This window comes from Terrapene carolina, unplaced genomic scaffold, assembly GCF_002925995.2.
Source record: "Terrapene carolina triunguis isolate 2854851 unplaced genomic scaffold, T_m_triunguis-2.0 Scaffold236, whole genome shotgun sequence".
NCBI classification, from domain to species: domain Eukaryota; kingdom Metazoa; phylum Chordata; order Testudines; family Emydidae; genus Terrapene; species Terrapene triunguis.
This window is the reverse complement of record NW_020664587.1, coordinates 8,017,170-8,044,089: the sequence shown is the minus strand read 5'-3', so window position 1 is coordinate 8,044,089 and position 26,920 is coordinate 8,017,170. Positions and strand designations below refer to the sequence as shown.

The 26,920-nt window shown below is 44.9% G+C and overlaps 1 protein-coding gene across 5 annotated transcripts in view; it reads left to right on the top strand.

Annotated features, from left to right (window-relative positions):
- The window catches only part of PHACTR4 (phosphatase and actin regulator 4), a 61,219-nt gene that overhangs the window by 4,345 nt on the left and 29,954 nt on the right, over positions 1 to 26,920 (top strand). For 2 of the 5 annotated variants that reach the window (XM_024203362.2, XM_024203356.2), the window contains exon 1: positions 25,209 to 25,512. The exons of 1 other annotated variant lie outside the window; for it this stretch is intronic. In XM_024203362.2, the coding sequence (XP_024059130.2) occupies positions 25,467 to 25,512 (46 nt within the window). In that variant the 5' untranslated portion in view covers positions 25,209 to 25,466. Of the gene's footprint in view, positions 1 to 4,845; positions 4,877 to 6,640; positions 6,661 to 25,208; positions 25,513 to 26,920 lie in introns of those variants that run through there. 2 more of the 5 variants (XM_024203359.2, XM_024203357.3) reach the window with 2 other exon arrangements.

Here is a 26,920-nt window from a genome sequence, read left to right as displayed (position 1 = left end):
TTGTTTCTTGGATGCTCTTAAATTAGCTGGTCTGGGATCCTGTGTTGTTGTTTTTTTTAATGTAGGAATCTTTTCTAGTATTGAGATCTAGCATTTTACCTGTATTGTTCCATGATGTGATCTTAAGAAGCAGATAGTTTACGCATCTGATTCTCTTTTTGGCCGTAGAAATCTCCCCTTAAGCCCATGGCTATTTGGAAACTCTGCTGTGGCGCTGGGATGAAATAATGCGGAAACAAACCTCTCGTTCGCTTTCCAATAGCACTTGAACGAATCGTTTTTGCACCGAGCTGATTTGCTCTTTTTCCCACAGGGAAGTGTTTGTGGGCGGCATCATTGTATCCTTTCAGCTGCCTGTGAAAACCTTTGGTTTTCTGATGCCCGAATTTTTGCTTCTTTCTGAGTCTAGGAATCTATTTGGCAATTATTGGGAGGACCTTTCTGTAGCTCTGCTGTCCTGAGAGCGGAGGACGCTGATGGAATTGCTGTGCTTGGCAGTTTTACCAGAACTCGATTTAGGATTTTATTGCTACCAGCCGTCCAGGCTATAATCTCGTGTCCGGGATCGGTGAGGCGTGCTAGGAAGCCGTCGTGTTGTGCTGTTAGTCAAGCAGAAATGCATGCTGGGGTAGTGTAGACTCTTCTATACCCACAAGCTTCTTCCAAGAAGTCGTCTTGCTTTCCCAGAGGTGGCACTGAAGATATTGCTGAGGAAACTTCCGCTCTGTCCTATTTCTTTAATCAGGATTGACATCCGCCCCCTTCAGTTCCTGCCATGCCACTCTTTCCAACTGCTTGGAGCAGCCACAGTATTCAATGGCCCTCCCTCTCCTCCGTGAAAGCCAGTGGCTAATTTGTTTGAGACTCCATTGTAGCTGCTGGGCTAAAATGGCCTCAAGTTAGGAAACTAGTACAGTAAATATCGCCTATTGCTTTTTGGAGTTTAAACTCTCTGGGAGGCACTTATAATCTGGTGAGAGGAGGAGGCTAGTAGTCAGGAGACCCGCGTCTAGTTCCTAGTTCTGCCACTGGTTTCCCGTGTGGCGTTGGGCAAGTTACTTCATTCCTCTGTCTTCACCTGCACAAATGGGGATAAGACTTTGAAGTGCCTTGAGAGCTTCACGTAAAAAGCAGCATGCAAGTAAGGTATACAATTATTCCATATATATGGATGACGGTATTTTTAAATCATCTGTTTAAGGTGTGTTTGGAGAAGCTATACTCCTCTAAATACACAACCACTGGTCCCCGCTGTCTAATAACCGTCCTATCTGCAGGGAAGCCGAGATCAAAGGAGTATTATGTGGTTTTTCAGTACTAGATTGCCAGGAGGACTGTTTTTATCCAGAGATTATGTAGCTGAAAGACAGGGTGAGTGCTATAACAAAGACACTGTGGTGGCCAGAATGATGTGACTCCTGTTCTATCAGATGCTTCAGTCGTGTTCCAGCGGCCTTTGCTGCAGATCGCTAAAAATAACATTTACTTCAATATGCTCTAGTCCCCGGTTGCGAGGTGGGGTGTAGGTGTATGGATTTTATCTTCCCGCTGGGATTTCTCACTGCTGCTTATTTTAAACATCACCTGCCAGGCTTGATGTTTCCAGGTAAGGCAGGTGGTTGGTAGGATAGAACAGAACGCTCTGGACAGGTAAAGTCTGTTATTGAAAAAAACAAAACCGGTTAACATAGCAAATAGGAATATGTTTTCTGCCCCCACTTTAAATGGAGCTGCCAATGTTTTTCTTGCTGTTCCTTTGTGTATATACCTTCACATAACAAAGGAAAATTCAGATGGGTTTATGAAGCCATTTGTGTTAGCAGCTGTTAAAAAAAAAAAAAAAAAAAAAAAAAGAGGGTGTGGTTTATAGGATATAGCACTTGAATGATAGTTTGCCAGTGTGAATCCAGCCCAGGTCAGTAGTGACTACAGGTTACTACCTGGTGACTGAGGTCTTCTATGAAATGAGGTGGACATGTCAATCCAGTATTTGGCAGGGAGAGGAGTCCACAAGAATCACAGAGAAAAGTGGCACTCACTGGTATCTTCTTGGGCAGAAGGTCTAAGGATTTAATTGGGCATGTAGACGGTATTCTCCTCTGCTCTAGTGATGGTCACTGCAGGTTCAGGGTTGAAGCACTTTGAGCAGGACATTGTGCTAGGGATATACTTGCCCTTCTGCTGCTCGTTGTCACCTGATCTCCAGAAAAATTGAGGACCTCCATCTCCAGGGCTATCCATCTGGCTCCTTTTACATGAACATATTACACTTTAAAATGGAAAGAAATGGTGGGGAAGGGGAAGCATTGTGCATTGATCTCCACCCTCTGCGTTTGCCGGGGGACTCGGATGAATGGACTGCTTCTGATTTGGAAACCAGAGGTTTCTTGAACTTGCTTTAGTGTTACTACTGTATTAGACAGCATCCAAGTGGGGAATCCCCTTCTGATGATTAAAAGTCTAACTAGAAGTCAGCTTGCGTATAGGTTGATGTAAGAATAGACCTTTACTAATTGTGCACGGACATCTAGAGGAAACCTGTCTGAAAGCTTTTGCGTGCTTCTGTGCGAAAGAGCGGAAGATGCACTTCTGAGTTTGAGACTAAAGCTCTGGAGATGTCCTGCCACTGTTGTGAATGGTCTCCTGTTTTGATCTGTAAAGCAAATTAACTGACAAACCATGAGAATGTTGGAATACTTCAGTGGTAAGGCTCACAGCTGTTACCCACTTTCCCCACCAGTCTCCTTAAGAATGTGTTATGCAGACAAAACTACACAGGATCGTTTTAGGGGGCAAGACAAAGATGCCACATTTATTATGATTCAAGTTGATTTATGACCAATAACTAATACCTATGTATATACATACACACACAGAGACACACATCAAATGTTCTGCAGCTGCTAGATAGTTACCAGTCCTGAATGTAGCTTGAGTTTGTGGCTTGGGTTTGTAGCTTGTGGCGGCTAACTGGCCAGGAAAGCCGGGCACAAGGACGAGCTGGGTCTCTGTCGGGCATGCACCGATGCCCTTCCATGTTGGCAGCAGAATGTTACCCTCCAAAGTCTTCCATCTCACCCATCCTTTTTGTAGGCTTTAGTTTGAATCCGGAGTCTATAGGTCTTGCTGTGTCACGCTGCCTCTGGGTTTGGTGATTGATCACCCGTCAATTGCAGACCTGACTTTGAGCCTGGGACCTGGCTTTGATCTTCCTTCTATTGTACCTTTGTTCTTTTCTTTTTAGGATGGACTTTTCTTACTTTGTTAGGGCTGTTGTCTGCATCTTCAGCTGTTGGTGTTTGAACTCTGTTTTATCAGGACTGGCTGGCGCTGGAGGTTGATTCCATCATCCATACATACCTCATTCACACATCTAAACTAAACTAATAAGATTACAGCAGGGTTTGCAAAGATGAAGTTTGCAGCAAGCTTTTACAAAATGGAGTAAGCGTTTTAAAATGGGGTTTGAATTACAATATGGCAAACAGTGAACAGAAGTTACAATATAGACAAGTGTAGTGGATGGCAAACAGTGAACAGAAGTTACAATGTTGAAATAGTGCAAGTCTCAGTGATTTAAGCAGGAAAAGGATTGACAGTGAAACTTACAAGAGCAACTGGCTGAACAGCTATGGCTCTTAACAAGCACCTTAATTGTCAATTAGCCAGTTATTGGGATAACCGGTTTCATGAATGAATGTTGTTTCATTCATAAAACTTTACTTATGAAGTTACATTAATAAAGTGAACAATTAAAAACAATTTCATTCATCAGTTCTACAAATGGCAAGCAGCCAATGAGAAGAATATCTAAGGTGCCACAAGTACTCCTGTTCTTTTTGCGGATACAGACTAACACGGCTGCTACTCTGAAAAGAATATCATTGTAATCTATTCCACAATGCAAAGGATGGGTCCCCCCCCAAGTCATACCACATGATTCCATCATGGCGTTATGGTGCTTTGTAAATTGCGAGTAATGTAAACGGTGTATATGATACAAGAGCTAGCTAAGTGCCTGAGATTAAGCATATTTTAATTTCAGTGGAAGTTTGCTAATTTACAGGCACACACAAAAAGGCAGGATTTCATCATTAGTAAAACTTACAGGAAATTGAAATGATTTCATAATACCTCACGACCTTTTAACAAAATACAGTACAGAACACTTGGAAGCGTTATCATAAATAATTAAATTGACTACACTTGTCAAGTTAACAAAGCACCATGGGATGTATTAACCTGGTGGCTTTTTGTTTGTATTCTTAAATTTGCAATGGATATTCCAGTTCTTAGTGAAATTGTTTACTGAGTGTTGGCTGTGTGCTCCGGGCAGCTAGATGAGAAACAGTAAAGGCATCACTACTTGCCACATTTGCAAATGTATCAGATCAGGCAACAGTCAGTTGATCCGGCAATAAAAGGAATCCCAAACTGATGTATGGACTCTGGCTTCTTTTCTTTCCAGGTCTGGAATTGCAAAGTTATGTGTTGAGTCTTTAGAGACTTTGTAACTTTGCAGTACCCCATGTCCAGTGACTGATAAAGTGGTTAGAGCACATAGCCAAGTCTGCAAATAGCAGTTTGTACAGATGGTTCTGTGTTGGAGAAAGTGCAAGTTAAACTTGCTATTTCATGGTTTGAGGCTAAGCTGTGGACATGCTGGCACTGACCTTTAGTTTTGCTTGAACAAGGTATACGGTAGCGAAGGTCATTGTGGGCGTCAGAAGATTTGGATTCTATTTTGAAGTCTGCCTTTTTCCTTGGATGGCTTCCAGTTCCACTGCCTCCCTGTCTGGAGGGTTTAGATGGGGGAAGTTAACTAGGTTAGGCGAGTCATATGTGGGGGAGTAACCTCCGTTTGGATGCAGCCAGGGTAAGTGGGAGCTTTGGATAAGTGGAATTGTCTTGTACCCCATTTTAAAAAAAATAGTCGTCTTCCCTGATTTCCTAAAGGCTGTTTTGCACAACAACTCTGTGCTTAAATGGCCCACAACAGTGGCTGAGGCGAAACTCATGCAGACCTAGTTGTTTTCTTTTTAAGAAACTGAACTTTGTGTCTCCTTAGCGTTACTGCCCTGGTGCTTTGTGAAGAGCATTGGCTGAAGAAGGCTGCATTATGGGCGCCAGCATGCTGCGGAGTTAGTGCTAATTCAGAATGAGGAACTCTGCTTGGTTTCTAACTGTTCTTAGTTCTATCCAGGGCCGTCCTTACCCAGACGCAAAGTACGCAGCTGCGTAGGGCACCAGGAAATTTCGGGCACCAAATTTCCTGCTGCCCTGCGCAGCTGCGTGCTGCTCCAGCCCCTGCTCCGGCTCTTCCCCGTCCCGACTCCCCTGAGGACTCCAGAAGCGGTCGGGCCTGCACTCACCAGTAAGTAGAGCAACCCGGCCCCAGCCTGCTCTGCTCCCCTGGCTGCCAGCGAGTGCTGGGGGGCGGTTCCCCCCTCCCCCCAAGCCTGGGAGCCAGGGGACCAGAGCAGGCTGGGGCCGGGTCATTCCACTTCCTGCAGGAAGTGGCCAGCCCCCCTACCCCCCCCCCCCGCCACGGAGGCCTGGGGCGGGGCTGCGTAGGGCACCAAAATAGCTAGGGACGCCCCTGGTTGTATCGCCCCTGTTGTCATCTCCTAACACGGCTGCTACTCTGAAACCTCCTTATCACCGATTCTTGAGAGCACGTTGAACTATAACCCTGGTCCTGACTTCTGAAGCTGGCTGAAGCTGGTTTTAGCCCCCTAAAGGCTTTTCAGCATAACAAGAAACCTGTAGAAGGCACCTGGCACTCTCCTTGGAGCTGTAGAACTCTTCCTGGTCTGTCTGTGCCTAAGGAAGAATAATCAATGTTCATGACACGGACCGATTTTAAAATCATGGATCGCCGCTCGGGGTAGGGAGTACTTGTGTCTAATTCAGGCTGCTTCTGCCTTGCTTCAGAAAGCATGTCCTCTAAGCTACCTCGAAAATGGGAGGCAACACTTTTGTTGCTGGACTACAATAAAGGGTTTCTTCTTAATCTCTCTCTAAAAAGCAATTATATACTCATTGGAGTGATTAAATTCAACTTTATTAAATGACCTTTTGGCCTGGCTCAAGACTGAAGCTTCAGACAGGCTTCAAAGTCTATTACAAAAGAGGGTCCTGGATCTTTTGTGGTCTCCTATCTAGGTATTTATCTGACCCTCCTCCATAGAGGGCCTTTGTCATGAATAGATTTCATCCTTGCAACACTCCTGTGAGATACTGAAAATTACAGAAAGGGAGCTGAGGTCTAAGGTAGGTTAATGATTACTGAGGCTTTTACATTCCTCTCATCTCAACTCGAGTGCTGCGATTTGTCTGTTGTCTTAGTTGAGGACTGCACAGGGCTCCCCTTAGAGGCTATCTTTAGTTGATTGGGTTTGTTCGTTTGTCCCCTCTCCCTGAATCTGAATGCGCTATCTTGGCAGCATTTCACATTTACCCTGAAAGTTGTCCTGTCTTGTGTGGGTATGTCTTCACTGCAGCGAGGACCCTAAGTGATCAGCACCACGGTTAGCCTAGCTCGGTTGTAAGTGGACACGGGAAAACAAGACTCAAGTCACTCGGTCCTCACTGGTGGTGCTCTCCCCAGTGTGTTGCTAGAACTTCTTGGGTCAGATCTCATGGTTCTTAGTGATACAGGTAAGCTGAATCCCTCTGATTCTTTCCCAGTGAATTGTGGGAGAACTTGTATGTCCTTTTAGGTACGTGGGAGATTGTGGGAAGGCATTGGAGGACTATGAGCACTCAAGTGGTATAGCCCGTGTCCTCTCTGCAAAGGGGGCTGTAAGCAGCACTTTGGCTGCAATCTATACCCTCAGCTGGTCTGGATTGAAAGCACCACCATGTTTGGGTGAGAGGGTTTTAAGTGTGAACGGGAGCCGGGATAGGGGCAACCCCCAAGTAAGAGCCTGAGTTAGCGCTGCAGTGGAGACGAGCCCTGTGTCACAATGAAGAGCACTGTTCTGTAAGTCTGGGATTGTCAACCTTTCTTGGGAGCACTTGCTGGTGGTTGGCCAATGCAAAGTGAGCCAGTCCTGTGGGGCTGGCTTTGACCCTTCATACAGCAGAGCTGCCTCTCTGAGGAGACGCTACTGTGGAAGAAAACGAGCTACTCTGTGATCAGCGCAGCCTCATCCTTCCGCTTCCTACCCTTCTCTTTGTTATCGCCTCCTGTTTGGTCTGGATTGTTACCTTAGACTGCTAGGTCTCTAGCTGTACTGTAAAGCATTCATGCACATTCATAGTGCTAGCTGAATAGTAAACAATGTCCCAGAGGGGCAGGAGACCAGATAGCATGTGCAAGGGGGTAGGGGGAGGACAAATAGGAACCTGGACAGCATGTTCCAGGGGAGAAGGGAATCCAGCAGCTGCGCTGCATGTGCAGGAAAGAGGACAAGTTGGGGGGAGAGGGGAGAAGGGACCAGCAACAGGCATTATTCGACATATCTGCTTTTCCATGGCACTCCTCACAATAATAGCAAAACATCTGAAGCATTACTGAATGGATTCTTGCAGTACCCCATGAGGTAAATCATTACTGCTATCCTCATCTTGTAGAGGAGAAACTGAGGCACAGAGATTAAGTGACTTGCCCAGGGGAGTCTGACAGAGCTAGGAACAGAATTCAGATGTCCTGAGTCCTAGGCCAGTGCCTTAATCACAAACCCTTCCCCATCCACTCCAGGGAAGGGTGAATTACAAGAAGGAGGTAGAAATGAACTGAAGAGCAAAAGGAGACTGATCAGTCCTTTCTGAAATAGCGCTTCCCAAACTTTGCCTGCATGATCCCATTTTCAGACTTACTGATCCCCTCAACCTCCTTATTATATCACTACACTCGCTGCTGGAGGCAGTGCTGTGCGAGCCCTAACAGGAATACGTGCCGGACCAAACGGCACCCTCCCTGCGTCATGACCTTGCGTGCATTGTGTGCCAGGTTGCACGTACAGAGGATGCCATATTGTAGAGCAGGTCCTGACGTGTTTGTAGTTGGTTTGTATCTTCAGTCAGGTTTGTGACCCCATCTGTTGATGGCATGGTCACACTTGGGGTCATAACCCAGAGTATGGGAACTGCTGAGTTAAACACTTACCTCATTCACAAATACTCTTTTCTACCTAAGCGATTGCTGTCACTGCCACGTAGTGGTCGTGTTCCTGTGAGTGGGAGAGGAAGTGGCTAACTGGACTCAAGATGTAATCTACACTATGAAAGAATTTAAGAATCCTTGTTTCTGGTCACCTGGCCATCCCCTTAATACTTACACCGCTGAGCTATTAAGTGTGACACATTATGATCTAGTTTACTTGAGCATCTTGTGCTGCTTGTTTGCTTTCCTTTCATTCTTGTAATCTAGTTTTCGTACATGACTTGGCTCTGACGTGTGTGTAATGACATCTGTGCAGTTACAGTAAAGCCAGCAACATCCATTCGGTGGTTGTCTCTACAAATATGCTCAAGGCTAACTTGCTAGGTGTATAGAAATTTTCTGTTGTGTATTTGAGTGCATTTTATAGCCTCGTAGCTGTGGACCACTAGAGGGCAGACATTACTTAGTTTGCAGTTTGTAGGCTGTAGAAATGGCATGGTTATATTTAATTGGCGGGAAAACACTGATTTCTTGCCTGGTTTTTTTCTTATGAGCTCTCCAGTTGTAATGAAAGGTTTTACTTTTACCCTTAGTGGCTTGTCAGTGAGTCAGACTCATCTCTTTGCTTTGTAAAATAGCTGCTGAAGGAGGTGAAGGTTTGCCTAATATCTGCCTCCTAAATCTGTTTTTCTGATTGTGTTCCTTGTCATGAGAAGTAAAGTCACGGACAGTCTCTGTTTACCAAAAGACTATAGCAATTCCTGCAAAACCAGGGGTTTAGTATAGAAAAGCTGGCAACTTTGGCCCCAGTTCTGGAGTTTGATCCACGCAGGTACACCCTGACCCTGCGTAGCATCCACTGATTTCATTGGGATGATGCATTTATCTGCCTGTATGGACCAGACTACAAGATCAGGGCCCTTACTTGTAGATCTGCCTGTTTGCATCTTCCATGAACAAGTAGTTTAGCTGAAACTGGAGCAGGATTTAAAAAAAATAAATCCAAACCAACAAAAGCTGCAGTCAAGTTGTAGCCAAACAATGGTGGCAATGGATGCTGAATTTTACTGGCTGCAAGCCAGTTTTATATCTTGAGTCTGGCTTGAAAGCAGGTTATAATTGCTTGAGGATAGGGACGAAAGAGCAAGGGAGGCATAATCCATGTTGTGCTCCACAACAAAAGCCGCCTCCCCCTGCACTTTGAAATGCGGAATTTAATAATTTCTGCACATTCTGAATAGGAATCTTACAGAAAGAAAACAAAGCTTTGCCCTTTATATTTCCACTGTGGTTACCCCCCTCTGACTAGGAAACAGCTCCATGCACTGTTTGCTTTGTTTGTTGTTTTTTCCCCCCCTCTCCTTCTATGGCGTGGCTGCAATAAAGGATTAATTTACAAGGCTCGCCTTCCAGTGAGTCATCAACTGGCAAGGAGAATGGGTTTGGAAGCTTAGGGAGTGATCCCCATTAGATGAGTTTGCAGTAATCTGATTCACAAAGGGCAGGTTACTTTCCACAGAGGGAGCTTGGGATGTGTTTATTATTTTCTCTGACGGAGCCTCTACTTTGATAAATGTTTTAATAGCCGCAATAAACGTTACCTTGTGTGTTTATTTCAAGGTGTTCGTATAAAAGTGAAAGAGACTTCCTCCATGCCATCTGCCTTAGGAGTGGCTTAAAGGAAGAGTAAACACAAAAGAGTAAATCCTTTTTTTTGACTACTTGTTGAACAAGACAGTGGGATCAGAACTGAGAGCTTGTCTGCTGTACAATGCTGCACGCTGTTGCACTTTAGTGAAGACGCTACTTCACCGACAGGAAAGTTCCTCCTATCTGCATAGTTAGGTACCTCTCACGGAGGGGTGTTATGTTGACAGGGCAGTCTAATGGAAACCTCAGCCAATGCAGTGTCTGATCTTCAGACACGTCAATAACAAGGGCTCGTTCTACAGTGCGTTTCTAAGAATTTTAAAGTGCAAGAAGATAAACGTTACTTTGTGGGCATTAGAAGCATGGAAATGAGCTCTTTGTTCCATTTTCTTTGTGCTAGGGCAGCGTGCTTCCTGTCATTCACTGTTTTTCTTTCCAGATGCATTAATACACGAAGCAAGGTTAGTGGAATCATAGAAGTTACAGATGGATAAGGCCCAATTAGATCAGCTACTACCTGCAAATGTGGGATCGTTCTTATTCGTGGGTTGTCCAATTTAGGTTTTAAATTCCAAGCAGTGGGGTGGGTTCAACTCCCCTTGAGAGTCTGTTTCAGGGATGTCAGGAAGCTTTTCTTGATATTCAGGTTCTGAGACTAAATTTGAATTCCAGGGGGCTTCTTCAGATTTGCAAAGTTTGTCCTTTTTAATCCTTCAGAAACTGCATAGCTAGGGGAGGTTACCGGCTAACTTTGCTTGTGGCAAACCTTTTCCCCCTTCTGGGGGGAATCCATAAAGATCCAATGAAGCCACAATTATTGACATTCAATGAACCCCATAACTGCATTCCTTTGGAAACTGTGTAAAATCAGTTTGAAGACATAACTTTTGTCAGTCTTCTCTCTCCTCCTTCTGTCCATACCATGGTACCAAATACTAAATGAAGAAACTCACTAAAATCTTACCCATAAAGGGCTCTACTTTCCACTACTTTTAATGATCTATTTAGAATTTTTTTTAAATTATATGGACCTGATCCTCCATTGCCCTGCACCTGTGCAGAATGCACAGAATGTTCTACTCTCTGCGCTTATCTAAATAGCTGCTTATCTAAGGTGCTGGGCAGTGGAAAAATCACAGCATGGGAAGTGATTGTTCTTCCCTTCTAACTGAGGGAATGCTAAAGTATGGGGGGATTTAGACTCCCATTAGTGCTAATTAAGCAAGTAGATACTCAGTCCCTTGGTGCAGGAAATACAGACACTGTATTGGGCTGAAGTACTAGTGCATTGCAGGGACTAGGTAATATTTTGCTTTGGGGGGGAAAGGAAAATATCTCTCTGAATTTAATTAAGTTGAAAATGCTGACACTAATGAATTACACAAGCTTCATGTTGGGTGGGGGGAATCCCCCGCTGAATCAATGACATGAGGGCTTTGGGAGTGAAATTCTGCAATTAGCAGGATCAAATGATGCTGACCATGAAGTTAATCCCATTATCTCTCTGAAATATTGAGCAATCTGCTTGTGCCCTCTGTAATGGGATTGTTCCACTGAGTCTGGTGCGTGCGCTGCGTCTCCATTTGTATTTTCTTATCTCTACTACCCCGGAGCCTGGAGTCAAGTTTGTCTAATCCTCACAGAGAGGCTTATTCTCCCAATGGGTTGTATAGCCTAGTTCTTCACTGATTTTTGAATTGAGAAAATGTATCTGCTGGGAATGGACATGCTGCTGTCAGGAACAGGGAAGACCCAAGGAACTATGTTATGTTCACAACATGCAAACCAAAATTAGATAAATACTCTTTCTGGAAGATTGCAGTGGAACACGACTTTATTTCTTAAAATCCAGAGCCCTAACATACCAGAACCAAAACCACAAACAGAGAGAAAACAGACTTTGTAAGGCAGAGAGGCATAACCCATCCCACCTTGCTCTAGGCTGGCTCTTGCAGACTGACTGACTGAAGACCCAGATCATAGGCTTCCTTACAGAGCCGCCTAACCTGCAAACAGCACCATGAAATTCCTTACCCTTAAAGTGAGAGCTCGAAATTTTAACACCGCTTTGCAATATTCCACAAACTCAAATTGCAATTCTACTCTAATGAATGACTAAAAATACCCCCTTCTTATGCAACATCCTCCCTGTGTCTCTTCACGTATTTCCTTTGGCACTAAATGCATTACTTATAATTACTTAATGGAATTCTAGATTCATGGCCAAATTATGCCCTCCATTAGGACAACCCCAACTGACGTCTGGTTCTGGTCTTAGTTACAGAGATGTGACTGTAGACAGAACTTGGTCAGCAAAATATCTTACAGGCAATGAAGAAGCAGGATTCAGAAAGAACCAGACCCTAGATTGACTATGGAAGTTAGAAAAGAAAAAAAAAACCTTTTTTTTCCTTCTTCTAAACTGAGCTGGTTCTCTTGTGATGCAATAAAATGGACCCCCCCGTGCAAGGCTATTTTTAGTGACGTTCGAGGAGAATGGCACTGTCACGCTGTCTGGCGTGGCTAATGGCTGTGAGGGCCTTCTTCAGGGCAGACACCCAAAACTGGTGGCGTGTTCTATAATTAGATTTCACCATGCCAGTGACAAATGTGAACTCCTGGATCACACTATACCAGTCTCATCATGGAGTCACAGACTGTCCCCACTAGACCCTCTAGACTGTTTTGCCACCCAGACAAACTGGACTTTGTGATAAAAGGTCACTTATACCAGTAATCACATCACCTTGACGTTGCTTCCAGTCACTTGCCTCAGAGCAATTCATACTCTAGATCTTACATCAAAGATGCTATAGCCAATTCTATAGTAAACTAATGAAAGGTTTATTAGCTAAGGCTACGTCTTCACTACCCGCCGATCCGGCGGGTAGCAATCGGTTTATCGGGGATCGACTTACCGCGTCTCGTGAGGACGCGGTAAAATCGATCCCTGATGGCTCTACCGTCGACTCCGGAACTCCACCTCGACAAGAGGCGGTAGCGGAGTCGGCGGCAGCGCGGCAGCGGTCGACTTTCCCGCGTCCTCACCGCCAGGTAAGCCGACCTAAAATACGCAACTTCAGCTACGGTATTCACGTAGCTGAAGTTGCGTATCTTAGGTCGGAAGTCCGCTGTAGTGTAGACCTAGCCTAAGAAAAGGAAAGGAGAGTTATTGAGAGGTTAAAGCAGGTAAAATATATGTACAGGTGAGTCACCGTTTTAATTCCAAATGGTGGCAGTGATGTAATAAACTGCAAGTTTCCCAAAAGTCTTTCCAGGGTTCCCAGAATCTCTGGGGATCTCCGCTTTGCATCTGGTACACTTCCCTGTAAGAGTCCAAACAGTTCAGAGATGCAGGATCTTTTCTTGAATCCCTCTTTCTAGCTTCTTCTCACAGAAAACAAGCTGACAGTGTCACGACCCACGTGGGCTTTTCCTTTGATGACAGAGAGTGAGGAATGCATTTTGAGTCTTGACCTCTGATCATCACACACAATGACCATTTGCTTTGAAATTAGCTTTTTTCTGTTCTTCATTTGCATTCCACAAGGCTTCTTTCTTGTTTGATGGGTTATTTAGTTACGGGGTATACACAATATAAATATTTGCTACTATATTATAATGCAGTATACTACAGATAAATGAGAACAATGCAAATAACATCCTGCTAGTTTTCATGACGGTTAAACACCAAATACACTCTTATACACTTAACAGTGACTTTGATCTATGCTCATACACAGGTGAATTAGCCTGGGGCTCTGGCGTGAGCTGGCACCTGGTCTGCCAGCGTCATGGGCACTTTACATGAATACCCAGTAAGTGAGCACATGTTTTCTATGGCAACCAAAAATATCCCCAAATGCAGGAAAGTCCCTATAAAGGGCTGCTTGCTTTTAGTGCCAACGTTTTTGATTTTACAATAGAGATTTTATAAACATTTCAGTGAAAATGATTTTTTGTTCAAAGTACGGCTGTGCCCTGCCTTTCCCCAGGCTCTGTAAGAACACGAGGGCCAGCGTCAATAACTGCCCAGCCTGTGCTCAGCTGCTGATGCCCTGGGACATATGGACTCCTGGCAACAGTTTATGCTTGAGGAACATTGGAGCTGCACCTCTGCTCCTCCTAGCTTCACCAAGAGAGCACCCTCAGCTGATGTAACAAGGGGTGCGGCCTGTTTAATTGGGAACCTAATAAGACTAAACGCTAGCATACCAAATGTAAACTGCATTAGAGACCTGGCCGGATTCCTGTGTGTACGTACCCCTATTAAATACATTCTGTGCTGCAGATGAAATATAACACAGCCATAGCAAACAAATTACCTTAAGAGTAAGCCTGTTAGTTTGACTGTGCCAAAGTTGTATTCCTCTATCAGTTTATCGTGGATCTCCAATACAGAAATTCCTTGGGGGGGGGGACGGGACGGCAGAGCGAGGAGCATAATGTTGCTTTATACAATATATATTAGCGTGGAACATCTTGACCTCTTCCTGTCCTCCCTCGCCAAGCAAGTCCATTGTGGACCTATCTGAAGGTGGGGAACCTATCTGCAGTACAGTCAAATGTATTTCATATCAAAGTGTCATGCGAAGCTCCCCAGGAGATTAATCACTACATGCAAATGCAAGTGATCTCTGTGTGAGTTGCGGTATCACACAGACATGTAGCAGCAAAGTGTAAAATCTACAAAGGGTGCATTGGGCAGAGACAAGGGGATTCAAACACCACTGCTTTGACCAGTCCAGTGTCTTAGGAGTATGTTCACAACCGGAAGGCTAGCACTGCAGTTTCTGTGCTTCAAATCTTTTCTTCTGTTGGCCAGCAGGATCTGTGAGCAGCCCTGAAATTGTCCTCAGCCTCATGCAACCTTTGCCAAGTCTGCTCTCTTCAGGAGTGACTCTTGATTGTGACTGGAAGGATTGCACTATTCCCATGAATCCTTTTTGGCTAATATTTTGGTCTGATGTCATTGGTACCCAATATTGTGGTGGTTGGTGCTAGATTCCACTGTGAGGGGGCAAGGAAAGGCTTATGTGGAAGGAAGGGGAGGATACTGGATGTTACTGGGAAAACCTGTATGGTGACATCTGGAGAATGGGCAACTTTGTAGCCCGCTGTTACTTTCGCAAGGATCTCCTGATCTCAGTCAGTGTTATCTCATCTCTTGACTGTTTCCTTTAATTATGTAGAATGGCCTTGACAGTGTAAACAATTGCCATTGCATTGTCTCAGAAGCTATATGAGTCAAACACAATGCATAAGCAATACTGGATGTGGAAGCCAGGCCTGCATCATATTTGGCATTTATAGTGTTCTTCCATCTCCGAGGTGCTTGACACATGTTGATCCTCCTCACTCTGAGATAGGTACATTTTCTCCCGGGGGTAACCTTAGGCTAAGTGACTTGTCAAAGGATATAGAAGATTTGGTGTCAGATGGTGTTGAACTCAGCAGCTGTTGACTTCCACTGCTGTGTGCAGGCCACTAAACACTGCCTCTGTCAGTTTAAAATACATGGGGAAGTTCTGCGCCGAAGCCAGGAAATGATTGCAATAGTATTATTTGTTATCCTTGACAGTTGTCTCCATTGGTCAGAATTCAGCCCGCTCTGAAACCAAATGTAATGTCCTGGAATAAATAACCTGTCTGGTTGTAACTCCCATGTTGTCTAGATCTGCATTGGGACAGAGTTAGATGGTGGGGCATTCACCAGCTCCTTGTTTACACTAAAGGTTTGTCTTCACGTACAGTGTGACAGCGGCGCCGCTGTAGCGCTTTAGTGAAGTTGTTACTATGCCAACGGGAGAGCGTCTCCTGTTGGCGTAGTTAATCTGCCTCCCCAAGAGGTGGTAGTTAGGTCTTTGGGAGAAGCTCTCCCAGTGACATAGCACTGTCTACACTGGGGGTTAGGTCGGGATAACTGCGTTGCTCAGGGGGGTGGATTTTTCAGCGACGTGGTTATACTGATATAGGTCGCTAGTGTAGACCTGGCCTAAGGCTCCCACTGTTACTGCCAGCAGTAGGAAATTGTAAGAGACGTGTATTGTGGACAGAGGCTGTGATTTTCAAGGGGACTGAAGGGGGTCAGGCACCCAACTCACATAAGACTTTCACTCTTTTAGGTCTGTTTGGAAATCCCAACCCAAGGGGATATAGAGAGTGGGGATATCAGAAGATGTGAGATTAAGCAGCACTTTAATCAAGTTAGTGAGGCATTTGGCTGCACACTTATCCCTCACACTACTGGGCAGGAGTGACTGGTGGCTGTGCAGCAGTGTTCTCAGTGAGGGTCCCTCATGCTCTCTTACTAATCACTCTTACACTTGTATGTGTGGTGCTCTGGACACTCACCATCCAAGTTAGTCCTTAATCGTTTTATAAACTGTATTAATTTGAGTGGCTAGATCATCTCCTTAAGTGTTATCTAGTTCCTCAGGTAAATATAGAGTGGGACCTGTATTAACTTGAACCACGAAGTTGATAAACTGGAATGGTTCCTTTTGGAGCCGTGTCCATATTAGTCAAATATTTATTCATGAATTGTTTCAGAAGGCATATTTGTGCAATAGACAGGGAGATCAAACCTGTAATTATGTGCTAGCTTCATGCTGATGGAAATTCCTAGTAAAACATACTTCACTTACAGAAGGAAGCTTTTAAACGTGTTTGTGGATCTAAAATACTATGCTGTAGTTGCGAAATTTCAATGTTTAGAGATGTTTTGAGTTACATGGGTGAAAAAGTATCTTCCTCCCTGAATTTCTGACTCTTACAAGTGATGGAGTTTAGCCAAGTCTATTTGCAGTTCCTTTTAAGAGTGAAACTGTGGTGGGGAATATTGGTTTCTCTTCCAAATGTGTGTGCCCCAAATGATCAGAAGCAGACCCTGTTTATGCCTAACTTGTCTTGCATTTTAACAAGGGGTTCCTAGTCTAGTCAATTAAAATAGAGCAGGTGCCATGTGGAAGTTGGTTGTACCCCAGAAGTTTAAACTAAAGCGCTTTTATCCATTTCCCTAGTCAGAGCCAAGTAAGTGAAGGATGGTAAGATTCCCTTGCATTGTCTGGTTCTGTTTCTCCATGTTTTATTAACTTACAAAAAGAGTGTAATTTCAGTATATCAAATTCTCGGTAACTTTAGGAATCAGGGATAGCAGAGCTTCCTTCTCTGAGGTATACATACAACAAAGGCACTTAAAGTTAGCAGAGTAAATGCTGTAATGTTTCATGGGGTTGACCCTTTCTAGGGCATTGCAGCAAAAGGGGAACCTAGGAAATAAGATTTTAGTTTGTGTAGAAAGCTCTTCCCACCACTCTTCTCTCTGTTACCATAGGCAGTGGGGGGACGCATTCAACTCAAGCTGATAGTTTGCCACCTTGATGCACCAGACTAGAGTAAAGTTAGTTGGGATGGTATCTTAAGTACTTCAGAATGATATGCAAGAGCAGGCCACAAGCTGTATTTATGCTGACTAACTTCTAGGGGTAGAGCTACATTTTTACTATGTTTAGAAGTTTACAAAGGATTGTAGCCATAAACATTACTAGTAATAATTAGCTTTTATAACTTCTGCATATCTAGTGCCTGGCCATATACTAGTCCTTTACTATCCTAAAGGTTGCAAGAAAGGTCATGCAGCTTTGCTAAAGGAGTCCTTTTTTAGTTTTGCTATTTTTCTGCATTCGACTCTAAGCTCTTCAGGACAGGGCTCACATACTTTGTGCTCAGTAAAGTGCCTTCCATAAACTGGTGATCTAACCCTATCTGGCTAGCATGTTCACACTGTTTTGCAGCAATTATTCCTGTATTTTGCCAGCCGAGTGTTGGGGTAGGTCCACACTACCCGCCCAATTCGGCGGGTAGAGATCAATCTTCTGGGATCGATTTATCGCGTCTCATCTGGACGCGATAGATCGATCCCAGAAGCGCTCCCCCGTCGACTGCGGAACTCCTGCTCGCCGAGAGGAGGAAGCGCTGTCGACGGGGAACCTGCCTGCGCCGTGTGGACCCGCAGTAAGTAAAACTTAGTTCGATCTAGGAAACGTCGACTTCAGCTACGCTATTCTCGTAGCTGAAGTTGCGTTTCCTAGATCGATCCCCCGCCCCAGTGTGGACCTGCCCTTGGTATATGAATATATTTTGGTCTTAAAAGGAAAGAGAATGTATGTTCGATGCATGCTACAACTGTTTCTCATACTATTCCCCCTTCATCCCAGTGGTTTGCATTAGGAGGAACTAGATGACCTCCTGGTTTCACTCTGCATATTTTGCTTCTGACAGCTCTTGCTCTTTGAGAGAGGAGATGGTGGTTTTAAATGAGTAAAACGGAGGTGGGGGCGGGCAGGGGAGGGTTAGAAGTTGTGTATAATTTTCAAAGAATGGAAAACTTAAAGGTAACACATGTTTCCATATTCCAGTTTGTGGTGCCCTCCAGTAATGCAACTCGAATGTGACAGATGGGGCCCCTTGCACCAAGTGTCAGTAGAACATGCTGTCACTTCGCTGTTTGTGTGGTGCTTTGTTGGAATGTATCTGCTGCTGTTCTTTCGTCAGCTTTTGACCACTATTTACTTTAACCCTATTTCAGAAGGCTCTGAGGAGTGGTTGGAATCTGCCTAGGAGAGTCCGTGGCCTAGAGAGACCGTATAGTCATGAATCCTTGAAATTATCATGACCTAGCCAAGATGCGGCTGGATCTCAAAATTCGAGGAAGGAGTGCTCTATTGTCCATCACAAATATTTAGTCCATTTTAACTAGGATGGCTGGAGAAGAATGGAAGAAGACATGAGAATCACGCCACATAACATCTGCTCTTATTTTGAGTGGCATTTAATAAGTAGAAACAGGCTTATGGCCATAGAACCACGGACTTGGCACCCAGGCATCTATGCACAGAAGTGTCATGTAAGCATTTTAGCTGGGATTGTGACAGGGGTTTGCAAGCATCCTTGGTGCTCTAGCCACCTGATCAGCATCATTCTCAGATGTATGGCCTACCTAGCACTGGTATCCAGTATGTGTTAAGTAGAAAGCAGCAGGACTGTGGCTATCCTCAACTCGTTGGATCACGACGTCTCCTCCCTTTCAGTTTGAGATCAGGAAGAAGCTGGAATTTTTGAGTAATCACAGGATACAAGGCCAGCAAACTGCTCGAGGAAATAGGAGTTTCCCAGCTGGTAACTGAATAGGAAGTTCACAAGGAAAGCAGGTGACCAGTAACTGGCTTACTGCACTGACCTCCTAGTGTGCTTCCAGCACAGAAAAGTATGATCAAAGTATCCAAAATCTAAACGGGATGCCAGTTGACTTGTGACTAAACCCTTTCTGTTTCCACAGAGGGTAATGGGCTGAGCTTTCTCATGATCTGGGAGAAGAGGAGGAGGTCACATGCTGCATTCGCTGTTGTGACCTTTTCGATTTACTACCCACCTTTCCAACCACTCACTTTACATTGGTCGGTCAGTCATAGCAAATACCTTTTCCAAATGTTTGTGCAAAGCGTAATGGGAAATCAAGTCAAAATGGCTTTCATAGCACATGCGAGGAAGCTGGCGGTTGAGCCTGAGACTCCCAGAGACCATGGCAACTTTTACAGGTACTCAGCACTCTGGGAGTCTTTGGGTTAATTCATTTCTATGGATTCTCCTAGCTATATACAAAATCCTGCAGACTGGCTAGCATGCAGTGACAACTTTGTCCTTCAGTTGAAGTGAACAATGATTGGGGGGGGGAAGGCGGGGTGTGTGTGCATGCACGTGTGTGTGTGTGTGTGTGTGTGTGTGTGAGAGAGAATTAAACAGAGAAACTTCGTTAAAAAATGTTCAGTGTATTATCACGTCCCCCTACTGATCTTTCCCCTAAAAGGATGTTTATAAATCCAGTATTGTTGCCTTATCTTTTTAAAAATTAGTCCCTTTACCTTGGGGTAAGATCCCTGTTTTTTACCTAATCTCCCTGTAAGGTATGTTGTTGCTGACAAGCTCTGAAGGAAAACACCCAGTATCGTTCGTTGGTTTTGAATGGACAGCTCAAGCTTGTGTGGAGTGAGTAATGCAATCCTCTCTTCTTTAACTCTGCTAGGGCTGAATCATGGAGCAGAACTTTCTGAGTCACATGACGGTCAGAATCTAGAGTGTGAACGCCTGTGTCCACATAGAGTAGCTAGTGCTTGTGATCATGATGAGTTTCAAGCTGTAAAGGTAACTCTGTGACCTGTCTCAAAGTAGAGATACGTAACAACCAAGTTCTCAAGTCAAAGTGGTTTCCTTTATATAACGCCAAATAGGCGGCTTTCTGTGGAGGATGTCCCCAGTACCTCTCTGCAGTCCACACCTAGCCATAGTTTGCAGCTCTTTGCTGGGTAATCAATATACTCCTATGTTTGGGAGCAGGTATCAACACTTCCGCTCTGGGAAGCATTACTATGAGCAGTGTTGTCATCCTCCTTGATTATGATTTATAAGAGCCAGTCTACGCACAATTTTTGTACTATTTTAACTAGATTGGCTTAGAAACTATATGGAAAAAGCTGTGCCAATAGAGGTACCTTTATATTGTTCTCACTGCTGTCTACACTAGGGAAGTGCACAAATGTAGCTAGATCTCTCTTCTTCCCCCCCTCCCCACCCCCACTATTGCTGGAGGCTCCAGGGAAGTTTCATTAGACTCAGTTTTGTTTATAAAAGGGCTTGAAGGTTGAATGTTGCTGCACAATAGCTACTTTTGCTGTCCTGTCACTTGAGACTTTATTGGCTTGAATTCAGTCCTGCAACTCCCACTCAGTCACCAGGAGTAATTATAATTTAGGCCATGTCTAAATTGCAAACTTTTGCTGATGGAAGTGACGCCCGCGTGAAGCCGTCGCAGTTAGCATGCCGCTCAGATGCGTGCGTACTTGGCTCCTTGTGTTGATGCTGCACATACTCACCAGGAGTCCTTGTGTCGATGTGCAGTGTCGTTATCCCGGTGTGCAACCTGCCATTGTCCAGCACTCTCTCTTTTGGGGAGTTTTGGCAATACATGGTAGGGCAGAAATGAGTCTCTCGGGCTGACTGGGGAACAAGGGGTCAGCTTCCCAGCATGCAACAGTCTCTATCCCATAATGTCATCTATAGCCCATAATTTGTATGTCTTTTTTTAAAAATCCCACTAACCCGTGCAGCCCTTCTAGCTGTCCTCCATCTCTTACAGCAGCATGGAGCCTGCGCAGCTCTGTGCTATTGTCATAAGTGTTGCAAGCACAGGGGTGCACGAAGGTTGATTGCGTGGAGGGCAGATTACCGTGGGACATAGCGAGAACAAATTAAAGATTGTTTTGTGGCGTTCGTGGAGCAGCTGCAAATGGTGAAATTGCCGCATCCAGGCCGGAGAGATTAGCATTGACTAGTGGGATTGCATCGTAATGCAGGCTTGGGATACTGAGCGCTGGCTGCAGAACTTTCAGATGCACAAGCCCACGTTCCTGGATCTGTGTGTGGCGCTTGCTCCATCCCTGCAGCGCAGGGAGGCCGGAATGAGAGCGGCGCTAAGTGGAGGAGCGAGTGGTGATCGCACGGTGGAAGCGTGCAATGCCAGGTTGCTACCGGTCAGTGGGAAATCATTTTGGAGTTTGGAAAATTCAGTGTGGGAAAGGAATGGAACATAACATAGGAAATGAACATTCTTGTCCGTTTCAGGTACACATGCAGCAACCATGGCTTTCACAGGTCAGGGTGTGTGACGCTGTGGTTGTCCTTAATGTCCCCTTGGGTGGAGTGGTCGGGGAAGGGATGTGGTCCTGTGCCTCATGGAATGTTGAGGTGTGGGTGTAGGGAGGTGCTGTAATGGAGTTCTCCATGGCTCGCAAAGGGAGATGAGCCTGTGATTGAACCTGAAGTCCATAAGAGTCTGCAGCATCTGTGTTTGCTGCCGGAGAAACCCCATTATGTCCTGCACTTTTTTTCTGTCTGCTCTGTCCTTCATGCAGTCTGCAATATCACCCTCCAGGCTCTCTGTTCGTGGTCTGATGCAGCACTGGCTTGCATGATCTCGCTGAACATTTCATCCTGTGTCCTCTTCTTTCTCCTTCTTATCTGGTCCAGGTGATTCCACAAGTGTGGAGGGAGAGCCCCTCAGAAGTGCCATGGTAGCAGCTACAGATAAAACACAGAGGTACCATTGTCAGGATAGTCACAACAGAAAGCAAAAGCTAAGATTCAGGGGAGGAGGGATAGCTCAGTGGTTTGAGCATTGGCCTGCTAAACCCAGGGTTGGGAGTTCAATCCTTGAGGGGGCCACTTAGGGATCTGGGGCAAAATCAGTACTTGGTCCTGCTAGTGAAGGCAGGGGGCTGGACTCGATGATCTTTCAAAGTCCCTTCCAGTTCTAGGAGATGGGATATCTCCATTAATTTAATTTAATTTATTTAATTTAGCTCGCTTCCCTTGCTCCCCTAAAGTTTGACACAAGATCTGCTTACTGACGCTTCTGCTTTGGAGTGCTTGTGCATGGTTCCACTCACCGCTCCAGCCATGGTGTGTGTGGCTCACCATGGGCAAGGGAAATGAGGAGGGAATTGCTTGGTTGCATGAAACTGAGTACAGTTTAGGGCAATGGCAGTACAGTACATCACTGTAATGGAAAATACATGGACACACTTACCCAAGGTTCCTTCCCCTGCATCGGGCTTGCTTGTGCTTGACTTCCAGGACTAACCGTTGTGTGGGGGAGTCTCAAACAGGTCCTGGCTTGTGGCATATCTGGACACCAGCCAGGTTTGGTCAGCTGGGCAGTTGCATGCAACAATGGAGGGAGCATCTAGATGTGCTCGCCAAGTGGGGCAATCCGGGGCGGGGTGGGGGGAAGCATTTCAAAAATTCATGGCTCTTTAAAGGGGCTTCCAGTCTCCATGACCCCAGGCAGTGGATTTCACAGTTGTGACCAGAATAGTCAATGTCAGGCATTGTGGGACAGCTGCTGGAGGACTGTTAGGGTCGACATAAGTAACGTGGCATCAACACTCTCACTGCATGAACCTCCGTACATGGACCATGGCTCAGTGCCACTTGGGGAGGTGGTGTAATGGGGCGCTTACATAGGTGGGAGACACACTTAAGTGTAGACACGTGCACAATTAGGTCAACGGAAGGTGGCTTACATTGGCCTAACTTTGTGTTGTAGACCAAGGCTGAAGCTATGCCCTGAATATGGCCTGTCCTTTGTCTTCAGTGTGCAGGCTTTTCTTATTTTACTTCAAATGGGAAGGGAGCATTGGTTCTTGAATCCTGCCACAGACCCTACCCCACAGCTTGCTAAAGTGAGACTAGATCAGTGTTCGGTTCCTGTTGCATTTTTTCCATCGCTGCGGGGATATTCCTGACAACTCTCCTCCGCTGATTCAGAGAGAATATGCAGCCCTGTTACCTCTGGACTTTGTCTCCTTCACATAGCTGTGTATTTAAAAGGAATTCTGCATGTTTCAAAGTAAACAGCTTTTGCGAGAAGTGGAGCATCTGTAATTCAGAGGACTTTAATTGCTCATAATATGGATTCAAAGTTCTGTAAAGACACAGTACTTTTGATCCTGTCTGACTCGGCAGCAAGAATAACCATGATACATTTAATTAGAGTATGAAGATGCATTGTGGGGGGTGAAGATAAGAACGGTGCTTTCAAGATCTTGAAGCAGTTCTGTGACGGGGGGACGTTTAGACGTGTGTCTGCAAATCCATTACTCCATATGGTTTTGTTGCTGCCTTGAAACTGGCCATGGAAACAAGAACCATTTGTTCAGCAGGGACAGTTTAATGCAAAGCGCGTTACATCTACAGGTAGAGCAGAGGGTGAGCACTTTGCTTTGTGCATGTTTTACAGCTGTGCTTAAAGGTGGAGGAGTGAATCTAAAGGTCACATGATTTCACAGGTAACTTGTCAGCATAGGCACCAGAGGTGCCACCACCTTTTCCCACATGCATTAATATAACTTACTTGGTGACTTTTTATTATAAAGCATGTCCCAAGCTATATACAGGCCAGCCAGTCATTGTACCGTACACTGGCTCAATATATCCTCAAGGGTAGCAGAGCAAACACCTGCTCTTATCTAATGCACTAATTTGATCTGTAATATCCATTACGTACCCAGCTACTGATTTGGCGGACTGAGCCCTCACTTGGAAAATGGCTATGTCCTTCGGCCACCCGCATCGGCTGCGCGTGACCAGGTCGTGCATTAGGAAATGTGATCACTTTGTCAAGCAGAGCGCTGTGGAGGGCGATTTCTGTTCCGTGAAATAGAAGAGCTGTGATGCAGTGGGCTCTCCATAGTGGACGTTAGTGGTGGTTAGAGCTAGACTAGAGAGCTGGATTTGGAGCAGAATGCTACATTGCAAGACGATGCCGCAGCAGACTTTGTTAGAGACACTGTCTGATTAGGTGCTTAAAACAAACTCCCTCACCTGTGTTACAGATGTCATTTTGGATTATTAAAACCGAATTTTTAAAATAGCATTCTCTACTGCTTGGTTTCAGCATTTCGCTCCCTTTGACCACGGAGAATTTCAGGTCGTTTTCATTTTTTTGCTTTCCACTCGCTATCGTGATGCTGCAATGTGGGAATGTTTGTGGGTTTTACAAAAATTGTTTCCATTTCTATTAATCATAGCTTTTTCTGCAAAGAAAATCTAGATGTGGAGATTCTTCTGGGTGAGAGCCGATTCCTTTCAAGGGGCCCTGTCACATTAGGCAGGCCCCACATTTAGGTTTTGGTTACAAAACGAACAACCCAATTATATTTATTATAATATAAATGTATTTAAACTCCAGATGAAAGATTGTTTTGTTGCAATGCAAATATCCCCTTGCAGTGTTTGCAACATAAACATCTCAGCATCGTTCTAGTGCACGAGAACCAGAATAGAGACTCATTTTGTTTTACTGTCCAAACAGAAGTTACAAAAAGTAACCAAACAGCGTAAGTAATGAAAAGAAAACTCAGCTTTTTACAGTTCATTAGTTCTGGACATTTGTAACACAAATGTATAGGTTTTTTTTTTTTTAAATATGGTCTTAACCTTCTGATGCTCCTTTAATTTTAATCCACATACCAGGCTTTTGTACAATATCAGTTGTCAGTATTGTTGTAGCAAAAGGGACTTGATGGGTCCAAACAGCTTATTTTGGTTCATATTTTTAGGCCCAGGTATACTGTAGTATCTAGTTGGTTTTGATTGGGAAGTGAAATGGCTGCAAATACTGTTTGCAAACTGTTCTCTGGTAAAATCTCCCTCTCCCCTCCTTCCTGTTTCTCAGCCTCTTGGTGCGTTCCTGCTAAACTTGATGTAAGGAGCAAAGGGTGTTGATTATTTGGACTACGCAGCTAAGCGGCTAGCGTGTGGTTGGCAGTCTCCTCCCCTGACTAGTGTGCACTCTGGAATGACAGGCATTCCTGCTTGAAGGGAGCTGGCATGGACGCTTATTTATGAGAATCACAAGTGCCTGGGCCTGGGATACAGGAAGAACAGGAGCTGCGGTGGATTGGCTGACACCCAGGCTATTTCCTGAGTTCTGGCAGTCCCCCGGTCGCAAGGCTCTGGATTTTCCCCCACCCTCCAGTGTGGATTTATCTCTTTTTAAAAAGGCTATCGTACTCTCCCAGGGTAGTGGTGTGTGGTCCCCCCGACCCCCGCGCCGCCTTCAGAGAGCTACTTTGAAAAGAATCTAAGCATGGGGCAGACACTGTTCTCGAGACCGGTAAATCCAGCTGCATTCGGTGAGTAATGGAGGGCAGGAGAAGTCTAACAATCTCTGGCTGGGGCTGAGGCAGGGATTGCAGGTGAAGCTGTGAAGTACATAGAAATGGAATGCTAGGATTGCGAAACCTGCATAGATCGCATTAGACTTGGGGAAATGTCTGACTCTGAGAAGAGTAACTAGAGGGGAATTACTTTGTCTCTCTCCTTTCTCTCTTTGCTGTGTTTAAACTTATTTACTATGCAACACGTTGTCCTTGCTGATCACCGTAGTCTGGTTCTGTGCTGCATTCATTAAGGAACGATCTCTGATCTTGCTCGCTGCTGCCTGTCAGGTGCAGGGACGCCGGTTTACAGAGCCCAGTAAAATTCCCCAGATTTGACTGCAATTAAACATTTTATACAGCCGCAGTGTGGAAATGATGCAGAATGGTCAACTTGTGTATGGCATCACGGAGCTGTTGGGGGCACCTTTAATATTTTGAAAAATGGGGTCGGCAGTCTTCTTTCTACTTGATTCTATCTCTGCCATTTCTTCCCTGCTTTATACAGAGGGACGTCTGTGGTCTTGAATTCTGGGGTACTGATGCTCCGACTACATGGAGTGGACAAGTCCTGATGTACTATGGATACCTGGCAATTAATCACAAGTGCCAGCCCCGTACTTCACATTTTGAAAGCAGAATTTGATTACTTTGCTGTAGACTAATGAATTTAGCATGGCATTGGGAGTCTGTCTTGGGTTCGATTCCTGGCTCTGGGAAAGGGCTGTGTGACTTAGGACAAGTCACTTCAGCTCTGTGCCTTTATTTTCCCATGTGTGAGAGAGAGGGCGAATGCACTTGCCACATTTCACAAAAAGCACTTTGATATTTGGAGGTGGAAAGCACTTACATATGTGTAAATTATTCATCCCCTTTCCATTAAATCAGTTTCTCAGTCTTATAACCTTGAATATTTCTGGTGCTTTTTAGGGGAATAATTTGCTTTAGGTTAAGATAGTGATTTTTTTTTTCTTCTTACCGGACTTGTTCAAGAGCTGCTAAAAATAAGTCGTGTGGGGGGCAGTAAAACTTCAATCTTCTCTGCTGTCAGTGGAGATTAATAGTGTCTTCCCCTTGGATTTATGAGGTGTTGGAAGGCAGATCTATTCAGTCTTGGCTGGGCTGCCCGGGCGCCGGAAACTTTTGTAGTTTTTAGTGAGAAAGAAGGGTGACGCTGTCCTCCCCTGCCCTCAAAGTCTGTCTTCTCCACCTGATTATGTGCCATCTATAGATTCCTCTTATTGCACAGCTTGAGTAAAGATACCAACCCATTGAATAGATCCTGAATTTTTATGGGACAGCTCTCGCGGGCTCTCTTATATTAACACAGACAAGATGTTCTTTCAAATAAAAATCCTGTTAAGATGGCATTGGACAGAGATGT